Below are 12,232 nucleotides of genomic sequence, written 5' to 3'. Positions count from 1 at the left end.
CACAGACTCTGTGGTATCTTTTATTTCATTTTCACTGGGATATATCGAGTTGACGTAAGTATGGAAATAACAATTGTTAATTGATAATATGTCGTCGATGTACCTGAATGTTGAGTTGAAGGCCACAGCGAGTGATTTATTTTTTCATGTAGATTTTTGAATAAATTCTGCTTTATAAGAATACAAAAATAAGTCTGCTAACAATTGGGCACAATTGGTAACCATGGCAATTCCAATAGACTGTTGGAAGATTTGATTTCCAAAAATTACAGATTTTGTCTATCAGAAACTCAAGCATCTTTTTCTTTAAAAAGATGCTTGAGTTTCTGATAGACATGGTCACGATTTTGATCAAATTTTATTTTTCTGTTTTTGGGAGTTGATTTTTAATCAACTCTCCTATGTAGTCACTCGGACAAACCGAAAGTGAAACAGTGTTTGGACCTCAGCACAAATCATTGCTCCTGACAAGACTTAGTTCTTGAAAATAATTGATGAATTCGATGTGATGTATGCTAAAGCATTGTTTTTCAAGGAAACTTATTTACAAATACCTTAGAAATAGTCAGATTTTAAATGGTACGAACAATTTAAATATTTTTTGTAGTCATATGTATTTCTACGCCAGAGTTCAATATAGTCTCGTTCAACTCGACGCTTGGCTGTCTCCGTAAACCCTTGTCGGAGATTTACGGTGTCAGCCGAGCGTTTGGTTGAACGAGACTATAGTTCAATATTGCTTGGATCCATACAATTTTCGAGAAATATTTCTACCACTGATACATACTTTGATTGAATTAATTTTATCTTTAAATATTATTTAACATGATTCATATGGAGGTTTCTCGACATTCTAGTCGAAAAAGTTAAAAAATTCATATTATAAAAATATGCGTAATTCAAATTAGAAACTACGTATACGTGTACTTGTCATGCAAAAAAACATATCATTGATTTTAAAATAAATAAACATCGACAAAATCAACTCCCGTCAGTTCTTCAGTACTTTGATTATTATTTACAATGCTTTAGGAATGCATTTCCATGGTCAAATGAAATTTGAGAGTCAGTTGTTAATTTATAAGCAAGACACAGGGCTCTCAATTCTTTGTCATGTAAACAAGGCTCGTGTCCTGTTTTTGTTTACATCGTCAAATATGCACAAAGCAGGTACATTGGAGTGACACAATGGCAATTTTTCTCTCACGTTTTCAATATATGGTACTATAATTTTTTCAACATAATCACACATGCTCTCTGAGTTGGACCAGTGATTTAACGTATGGGTAATATGCCAATCATCGGGGAATGGAAATTTCGGGTGAACCTGATTCGTTCCGCCTGCGTAGATAACTTGAGGGGGAGTAAGTAGCCCGACATGGTACAGTTATCTGTCTTTTATCTTCAAGTCCAATAATAGGCACCTGTTTTGATCCTTTTTCCTCTAATGTGTAATCACCTACAGGCACAATGTAAACATTTGTCTGATCGAAATTGATGATCAGGTCATCGGGAGTACAGTTTTCTGTAACGATTTCTTCAATTTTTGACAAAAACAATTCTTTTTGTGCTGGAAAATTTTCGGTTAATTTTCTTGCAGCTTTCGTACCCTTGCGTTGGACAAAATTTAACCATTGGAGAAATGATTGAGCCCAGGAATTGTTTAAATCAATAGATCCGCCAAATTCAACCAGTTGTTGACGATTTTTAGCCATAATAATACCACAAGGAGCAGCGATAACAATTGGTCTATTGACAATACCTCCCGAAAGTCGAAGATTTTTTATGTAGTCGATAACATCTTCCTCAAACGTGCCCAACAAAGTTGGTCTTCCGCGTTTGTTGCACGGGAGTCCGTCCTGGAATTCATCCGATTCTGTCGTAACTTTTTTCAAAATGTAAGATTTTTTCATTGTTCTGATGCTACTCTCATTTACTGGCTTTCCCAACACTTTACTAAAATGTTTAGAAGCTTTCATTACCCCATTTTCCACAGCGTACTTTGCCATTTTATATCTCTGCTCCGCGGAATAATGATTGTATTTGCCTCGTTTTCTCTTAAGGGATTTAGACACTGCTTGTACGACAGCCCCATTTGCTGCTGAAATTTCCACAGATTTTTCAGGTGTTAGACATGGGTTGGGTAAATATTCATCATGTGGTGTTTCACAAGACGATTTTAGCCAGCGTCGTAACATCTTGACGGCTAACTAATGACTACCGACCAGTGCACAACCGATAATTACTGTTCACTGTGAACAGTTCTTACAATTTAAGTCCAAAGTTGGACAAAATCTCGGTAATGAAAATCACCCAGAACTAAATTTAATAATAGTTACTAGTATTTAAATGATTTTTTTTTCATTCAAAGAACCCTCGGATTAAACTGATATTGTGATTCCGCGGAATTATGACCCCATGGAAAAAAATACGTCTACAGTATGTTCAATATACCAGTAAATAAAAATTGTTGAAGCTGATTTGTCTACCTTTTTATTCATTTTAAGCATGAGTAAACAGTTCCTAACCTTTAACACATTCATTTTGGGTCTAAAATTGCAAGTTTCACCTCAAGATTCAAAATGTAAACAAAAGCATTGTTTACATAGCAAATAATTGTAAGCTCTGTAACTCTATTTTAACTCAACAAATGACACTAAAATTTTGGTTGCCTACTTAAAATGCATTACTAAAGCATTTTAAACATTAAAATCAAAAAAATCATTTTTGCCTGAAATCGTGACCATGCCCCTTAAAGGACTATATATATGGTATGGGCCTAAAATGGCTCCTAAAAGGAATATCATTATTTTACTGTAATTCTTTGTTTTCTTTGTACAGATGTGATGTTTTAACTTAATGTTCATTTTGATTCAAGTGCCCACAATTTAGAAATACGGCATTGTAAAGATAACCTTTTCCCGCCATTTTTGCATTTTAGCATAAAAAAGCTTGATTTGAAGAAGTTTTTCTTTCAGGAAACATAGAGCGCATGCTTGAACCAACAAAATATTTTAATCAGAGCTGTATCTAGCCAAGACTAATAATTGACAAAAAAACTGTCCTGGTTCAAGCATGCGCTCTATATTTCTCATTCGTAAAAAGATGAGAAAAATGTCAATATTGACTGATTTTGATTGAATTATAGAAATAGCGTCACTTCTGACGTCATATACTGCGAGTGAGTGCAAATAAATCAAACAAATATGTGTAAAATATATTTTATATCAACTTTTCTAAATTATAACATAACATTTTATTGTACCCAAAACACTTAAAAAAATGTTGAATCATTGGGGCCAAATTTAACTCTTACTAGTATCATATATAGTTCTTTGGAATGAATCAAGAATAATATAAAAAATCCAATAGATGTGGACAATTCGAACATACCGGGTATATACCCAAATAGATTAAAACAGTTGCAACCCAAAAACTACTCTCTCAATTGTATGGTTTTTTCATATCCAATAAGCAATATCCAACAGAACTTAGACTTGACAAACCCAATATATAGCCTAATGTGTGTCCGTCCGTCCGTTTGTCTGTCCGTTTCTTGGTCTGTCTATCTATCTGTCCATTCGTAATTTTTCTATTTTTCAACATCTTCTCCATGCAGAACCAGTAGACTAAGATTAATTTTAACCAAACTTGGCACAAGGCATCCTAAGGTAAAGGGAATTCAAATTTGTGAAAATGAGGGTCCTGCCCTTTTTCAAAGAGATATAACTAGGAATTTTTGGAGAAATTTTCAAATATCTTTTCCAAGAACCTTTTGGCCTTGCAACCTAAAACCTTTGTGGAAGTATTTTCAGCTAGTGTAGATTTCGTATCTGAAATTCTTATTTGGGACAGTGATTAAAATTATAATGTAATTTGACCTAAATTAGACATAAAGAACAGAATTTAGAGACATGACACATAAAATGCCTACTAACTGGTTTGAAATAACTTAAAGTTAAAAATAGTCTTTTCAATCCTGCAAAAAAAAGAATTAATGCCACGTACATGCATATGTATATAACATCAATTTCAGTTTAGATATTTCACCCCTGTCAGCTCCTCTAATTGTCTAGCCATGCAGTTCGTTTTTTTTTAATAGTTAAGAAAGTGATTAAGAAACAATTGGACACAGAATATATACAATAATGAACAATAAATATAGTTCAATATATTAACATTGTATCATATTATGTGTAAAGTGTTAATTCCCCCGCTTGCACAGGATATCATCTAATAGAAGGTATAATAATGACAAGTTAAAAAATTTTAATAAAAATTATGACCTTTAAATGATCACTAAATTAGCTGTATTCAATTGTTAGCATTGTTTTCATTACCAAACACATTAGCAGATCACCGCGCACATATCAGCCCGAGATCAAATCACATGGAAAATGACAGGTTCAATTAAAATGCAGCAACTCTTGTTCTGAAATATATAAAATCAATTATAAATACATTTCTTTCAGCGCAAAAAAATGATGCATTAAAAACAAATCATATTACATACACATTCCCAGTGTGACTTGTTAACATTGTTTTAATTACTTCACGCCCTTGGCAATTACCGAGAACATTTCAGCCCGAGATTAAATCACACAGAAATTACAGGGTACAATTAAAATACAAATTTTATTTTAAGTAAATATGAATAAATAAATAAATAAATAAAAATTTATATCATTAATACTTTTGTTTCTGTAAAAAATGATGCATTAAAAAGGAATTGTATTGCATACAATTAAGTTAATGTCTATCATGCAGGTATACACTCTGCAAACAATTGATATACTGTGGTTTCATTAATATTCAAGGGTATCAATTTTCGTGGGTAAAGTGAAAATCACAGTTTCAAGGATACGTAAATTCGTGGTCAATGAGCCTATCAATACAAAATGTTAATAGAAATTGCACTTCAATGAACATTTAATTTCGTGGATCAACTCAACAACGAAATCCACGAAAATTGGTATTCAACGAATATTGATGAAACCACAGTATTTGATATACATGTAAATATGTCACCTTGTTCCTAAGAACTTTAAAGTTTAAATATTTCATTTGCACTGTTTACAGATATGATTTACATGTAATATTTGTTAATTTTGAGCTAAATGATTAGGAAATTAGTATTACGATAGAATGCTGGATAGGATTTTACCCTTCTTGTTCGATAGATTTTCGTATAGGGCACACTGAACATCTTATATCATTCTTTGAAAAAAATTTACTTGCCTATGAAAAGGCAAAAAACGCTTAACAAGAAACAGGATAAACGGAAAAACTTAAAATTGAACGATAGACCTGATAGGATTATTGCACGATAGAACAGTATACACGCATGATACGATAGGATTGATATATGATACAATAGCATAGCATTGTAAAGAATAATGTTGCGGGTACAGGAACTCAAAATTGCAGCTGTATACACACATCACCACAAAGGTTTTAAGTAGTTACACGTGGACATTGCCTGGACAGCAGCAGTGAAAGCAGGGGGCTAGCATGTTAGTGTTAATTGGTTGAATACAATAGTAACACCACCCCTTGCTTCTTTCAATGTGGTGACAATTATTTTGTAGATAAACAATTTCAACATCTTGTGAATTTACCGGTATCCTAAATCACTCTTTTCTTTAATATTCTATGAGATGAATTAAATATGGAAAACAACAGTAATACATGTAGTAAAAACACTTTTATCTACTCAAAACTAAGTTCTGTATTGTTGAAATGTAGTTAAGTAGCTGAAAATACGAATGAACCGTGTTGAACTACTCTACCATATGTTATAAATGTAAACTCCTGGCTACAATAATTTAATTTAACAAATATGATTGGAAGAGTAATTTCTGGATTGTTTTAAACTTTTGGTCTATCAAACTCTTGATCTCTCAAAGTTTAATCAAGGTCCCCTTAAGTTTGAGTTATTGAGAGTCATCTGTAAAAATGTGTACATTTATATCAAATGTTGTTTTTTGTAGACACGCATTCTTGTGACACATGGATTAACTTGTCTTCCTCAAGTAGATGTTATAATTGTTTTAAAAGAAGGAGAGATTGTCGAAGTTGGGTCTTTTGAAGAACTAATAGGTCATGCTGGGTCTTTTGCGGAATACATGAAAACCTATCTATCAGAAAAACTTCAAAATGATAAAATAGGAACTTTGAAAGGTTTGTTGTCTTCGCCAAAGAAAACTTTAGTGAATTAAATTGATATAGTTAATACTAGTCATTTCATTGTAGAAAATGGTGTGAAATATATTTATTTTTAGCTCACCTGAGCTGAAAGCTGAAGTGACCTTTTCTGATCACATTTTGTCTGTCATACGTCTATCTGTCTGTCCGTCTGTCTGTAAACAAAAACAGTTTTTAAATTTCGATAAATAAAAATAAATAAAAAGACTTGTTAATTGTAAAGTAATAAGTAGTATACTAGCCACCTTGTTTTAGTTTATCTATGAATTTCAAAACATTTTAACATAAAACCTATTTCGAAAATTGACATACCTGGGAGAAAAATACCTTGTATGGATGCTGTGTGCCTTTTCAGTAGTAGGTCATACACTCTGATACAAGTGATAGGTCTTGTGCTAAACTATTGGATTAAGAGTCCTTTCCAAAAGAATTCAGGCAGGGATGAAACTCAATTAAATGCATTTATGAGACTCCTCTACAACTTTGGGTATGGGCTATGGTACTCAGGTGACAGTTAAGGCCTACTGGCCTCTTGTTTTCAAAACAGTTTTTTATCCAACCATCACATTTGGGACAGGGATAACAATTTTAGTAAAATTTGAACCAAAGAACAAAATTAAGACTAAGGTAAGATTAAGACTAAGATTAAGATTAAGACTAAATACCCACTTAATGGTTTTAAAAAAATCAATGCAATCATTTTCCACTCAGCTGCAACAAAAAAGAATTAAGGATGTGTTCATGTAATCATCCAATTCAGTTTAAATTTGTCATCCCTTTCCTAAATATCCAGCTATGCATTTTGTTTGTTTTTTATTTACTTCAACTGTAAAGAATAGGTTAAGAAAACAATAAAAAAAAAAAAACAATTCAGACACGATACATACAGAAAAAAATTATTCAACATTATATTTGTTAAAGGGACTTTGACACAATTTGACTTAAAATTTTCAAATTTTATTTTTCCATTTTCAATGTTTATACTGATAAATAATGCTATGTCAACATTTGAAAGTCAAATATCAAGTTATAAGCAAGATACAGAGTTCATAATTCTTTGTTTTGTAAACAAAGCTCGAATATTGTCATTTTTACATGTGTTGCATTTGTGTAAGTTTCAATCAAACGTATCTTTCTTTTGTTGATAATAGTATTTATGAAGATATTGAACAAGTTTAAAATGTTTTTTACATGTAATTTTGTCTAAGAAATGGTAATTCTCTACATTACATTTTTTGTAAACAACTATAAGACTCGAGCTTTGTTTACATAACAATCAATTCTTACCTCTGTATCTCGCTTGTAACTTGACTTTAACATTCAATATTTTGGTCAATTATTTAAAATGCACCAGTAAACCATTGTATACATAAAAAATAGAAATAAAATTTTTGATCTCAAATTGTGTCCAAGTGTTAATTTCCACACTTGATGGGTTATCATTTGGTATGATGTAAATTTTAAAAAAAAATTCTTCTCAGAAACTAATCAGCCAGGAGAGCTGAAACTTGTGTGGAAGCATCCTTGGGTAGTGTAGATTTAAAGTGTGAAAATGATGACCCTGGGGGTAGGGTGAGGCCAAAATTTGGGGGGGGGTGTCGAACTTTTACATAGTTATATATAGAATGAGTCTTTGAAAATCTTCTTCTTAGAATCTAATCAGCGAGGAAAGCTGAAATTTGTGTAAAAGCATCCTCAGATGGGGAAGAGTCAAGTTTTTAGCTCACATGAACCAAAGGTTCAAGTGTGCTTTTCTGATCACCTGTTGTCCATCTGTCTGTCTGTTTGTCTATAAACTTTACACATTTTTGACTTCTTCTCAAAAACCACTGGGCCAATTTAAACAAACTTGGCGTAAAGCATCCTAATGAGAAGGGGATTCCAAATTCAAATTGTTTAAAAAAGGACTAAACCCTTTTAACAGGTAGATAATTGCGAAACAGTGAGTATAGGGTGTGTGTCTTTAGAAATCTTCTTACATAAAATATGTATCAGAAATCCCAATATTTACTCAAAAGCTTGTATATATAATGAAGATTCTAAATTGTAAAAATCATGACCCCCGGACCAAAACTGAGGCCCCAGATGGGGTTCAAAGTTAAACATATCAATACATAGGAAAAATGTTAAAAAATCTTCTACTCAAAAACCACTGCACCAAAATGCCAATATTTACATAAAAGCTTGTATATATAGTGAAGACTCTAAATTATAAAACTCGTGACCCTCAGACCAAAACTGGGGCCCCAGGTGGGGCTCAAAGTTTAACAAAGAAATGCATAGGAAAAAATGTCTGGATCAACACTGGGGCCACAGAAAGGGGTTTAAAGTTTAGAATAGAAATAGCATATGCTATGAAATGAAATTTACTAGGAATTGTTGTTCAGGTGAGCGATGTGGCCTCTTGTTTTAAATCATGATCGCTGGGGGGAGGGGGGGGGGGGGGGGGGGCTACAATGGGGGTCAAATATTTACATAGGAATATTTTTTTTTAAAGCTTTAAAAAGATATAATTTTTTCTAAAAACCATTTGCCTAGAAAAGCTGTTACTTTTACTGAAAGCAACCTCAGATAATATAGATTAAAATTCTTTTGTATCAAAATCTTCAGCAGTCGGGTGGGGCTACATTGGGAATCCATTTAATAAAGGAAAATTATTCTTAAAAAGTGAAATGCTATGATATCTGGTTTTACTTATATGCAAACATTTTTACATATTTCTAATCCTTATAAATTGTTTAGACCCTGGATGATTCTTTGGCCTCTCAAAGGGTTCAGAGTTTGATGTTGGTTTGTATCCCATATAATAATAAACAATTATTTAGGGTCTTTTTGGGAAATGCAATGAACAACAGTAGATATCACTATAAAATCATCCTATTAGAAAAGGGACTTGATTGTAAACATAAGAATATCTAGGATGATAAAAAATGTGTTTTTATTTATACAGGATCAGCATGTACTAGTATTAATCTATATTGTCGGGATGCAAATGTAGTTTGTATTATGACTCCACTAAGCTGATTTTATCATACCTATTCTTCCTCAGGTGAGCGATGTGGCTAATGGGCTTCTTGTTGAAAGTTTATCGTCTGTTTTCTTGAACAATAATTGTGAGTTTGTTTTTATTTCTGTTCTTCCTCCCATTTTCCTTGTGATTTTTTAAATATTTTTTTTACAATATTTTTTTTTATGTATTGTAGATCAAGGAATTCTTATATTCCTCTAAATCTGCCATATTTCTGTTTTCTCTATACGTTTAAATAATCATATTTCCGACATTTGTACACAATTAATTCCTCTTTGAGAAAACATGATGCAATTTACAAACAGATGGTGAATAATTACATTCCTTCACTGTAAAAATATATAGACAAATATCTGTAAAAAAAAAATTCTTTTACACATCGATCACATTTGATAGAACACATTAAACAAATAGGCCAAAAAAGTTGAATTTTTTTGAAAAATCCCTAAAATGTGTACATATTTGTTTGAATCAGGAAACCAAGGAGAAGTGTTGACCACAATCAGAATTCAATATAGTGTATGATTAATATTCAAAATCATCTTTAGTATTCTTCTCAAGACAATTTTATTAAAAAAATACACTTAAGTCTTATAATTGCTTTCTGATTTCTTGTTCAAAGATGATAAGTTGAGTGAAGACATGGTATCTATTTTTGGGTCAGTATTGAATGAAGAAGAGAGGACACTTCTAGAAAGGTATGAAATACATTTTTTTCAGAAATGTAAGAAATGTCATTTAAGCATTGATAGCTTATTTTTGGATGTTGTCAGTCCTATAACACACCAAGCGGTGCAAACAAAGTGAATACCACGCGATAGTGCAGTATGATAATTTGTCTGCACCGCTTGGTGCGTTATAGCACTGATGACAATTTATACTGATTTTTATTTGTATGAATTATCAGTGTATCATCACTATAAAGCCATTATATACGCTTTTAGTCAGGGATATGAAACATACATTGAACAGCCATATTAACATGTTGTAAAGTTCGCTTTCGTGACTTAAAATTTGCCATAAATGCCATAAATTTTGTCAGAATTTTTTTTTTATTGACAAATAGATATCATTATTTTCCATTAGTACATATCAAACTGGTAATGTAAGTTTGAACAATTCATTTAATCTTACAATAATCAATATACTAAAAAAACAAATTAGCCAAGTGTTTTCACAGGAAATTGAACGACACATATTTCCAATGCAGACATAAGGGAAATATGCACTGAATGTAAATATACCTAGATATATTTCTCTGTTATGTAGCAACACTTTAATATGTGCTGTTTGATGCTGCTATCTAAAGCTTGTAATTGCATATATAACACTGCAAGAATGTTTTCCTGAAACTATATTTCACTGGTTTTCTAAAGAAAATTGAAAATAAAAAGTCATGTAATTTTTAGCTCACCTGAGCCAAAGGCTCAAGTGAGCTTTTCTGATCACAATTTGTCCGCTGTCTGTCATTGTCGTCTTCGTTGTCGTTGTTGTAAACTTTTCCCATTTCCATCTTCTTCTAAAGAACCACTGGGCAGATTTCAATCAAGTTTGTTCAAATCATGGTCCCCGGGGGTAGTGAGGGGCCACAAGAGGAGGATCAAGTTTTACATAGGAATATATAGAGAAAATCTTTAAAAATCTTCTTCTCAAAAGCTATTTGGCCAGAAAAGCTCAAATTAAAGTGGAAGCATCCTCAGGTAATGTAGATTCAGGTTTGTTCAAATCATAGTCCCTGGTGGTACGGTGGGCCCACCATGGGGTAATCGATTTTTACATAGGAATATATAGAGAAAATCTTCTCAAAAACTATCAGGCCAGGAAAGCTCAAATTAAAATGGAAGCATCCTCAGATAGTGTAGATTCAAGTTTGTTCACATCATGGTCCCTGTGGGTAGGGTGGGGCCACAAAAGGGGGATCAAATTTTACATAGGAATATATAGAGTAAATCTTTTAAAAATCTTCTTCTCAAAAACTATTAGGCCAGAAAAGCTCAAATTAAAGTGGAAGCATCCTCAGGTAGTGTAGATTCAAGTTTGGTCAAATCATGGTCCCCAGGGGTAGGGAGGAACCACAAGAGGGGGTTCAAGTTTTACATAGGAATATATAAAGAAAAATCTTTGAAAATCTTCTTCTCAAAAACTAATAGGCCAGAAAAGCTCAAATTAAAATGGAAGCATCCTCAGATAGTGTAGATTCAAGTTTTTGGGGGATCAAGTTTTATACAGGAATATATAGAGAAAATCTTTATAAAAAATTTCTTTTAAAAACTTTTTGGCCAAGAAAGCTCAAATTGGCGTGTAACCATCCTCAGATAATGTAGATTCAAGTTTGGTCAAATCATGGTCCCTTGGGGTACGGGGCCACAATGGGGGATAAATTTTTATACATATAGAAAAAATCTTTAAAAATCTTCTTCTCAAAACTATTAGGCCAGGAAAGCCCAAATTTGAGTGGAAGCATCCCCAGATCATATAGATTCAAGTTTGTTTAAATAATAGTCCAGGGGTAGGGTGAGGCCACAATGGGGGATGAATTTTTACATAGGAATATATAGAGAAAATCTTTAAAAATATTCTGGGAAAGTTTTCAGTCCAAAACTCAGTACTTACAAAGCACAGGTTATGCAGATTTAAGTTTGATGAAACCACGATTCCCTAGAGAAAAGTGGGGCCACAAAATGGGGGGGGGGGGGGGGGGGGGTATATAGGAATAGAGAAAAATCTTCTTACAGGTACAACAACAAAAGGGGCTTGGTATTTACCAAAAAAAAGAGGTGGATAAAAATTGGCAGATTTTCAATTTTTCTTTAGCAAGATCTACTGTACTTAGTTGTCAAGATGTTTTGATACTGTGATGCTAATTTGATCAGAATTAAGGCAATTGTTGCTCATGTGAGTGATGTGGCCCCTGGGCCTCTTGTTTAAAATTGGAATCGACTAAGCATTTTACTTTTTCCATGCATTCATGTTTTTTACAATAGGGGAATATAACTTAAA

At 32.6% G+C, this 12,232-nt stretch overlaps 1 protein-coding gene across 6 annotated transcripts in view; it reads left to right on the top strand.

Annotated features, from left to right (window-relative positions):
• Nucleotides 1-12,232, top strand: part of LOC105340715 (multidrug resistance-associated protein 1) — a 411,670-nt gene that overhangs the window by 295,357 nt on the left and 104,081 nt on the right. For all 6 annotated transcript variants that reach the window (XR_010707346.1, XM_066065106.1, XM_066065104.1 and 3 more), the window contains 2 exons: nucleotides 5,991-6,180; nucleotides 9,855-9,930. Coding sequence is in view for 5 of the 6 variants with exons in the window: in XM_066065106.1 (XP_065921178.1) it covers nucleotides 5,991-6,180; nucleotides 9,855-9,930 (266 nt within the window). In the remaining variant the exon portion in view is untranslated. The remainder of the gene's footprint in view (nucleotides 1-5,990; nucleotides 6,181-9,854; nucleotides 9,931-12,232) is intronic.

The sequence above is a fragment of the Magallana gigas genome, chromosome 7 (genome assembly GCF_963853765.1).
Source record: "Magallana gigas chromosome 7, xbMagGiga1.1, whole genome shotgun sequence".
Classification (NCBI taxonomy): Eukaryota; Metazoa; Mollusca; class Bivalvia; order Ostreida; family Ostreidae; genus Magallana; species Magallana gigas.
Note: the sequence above shows the minus strand (reverse complement) of the source record. Positions and strands in the feature narration are given on the sequence as shown.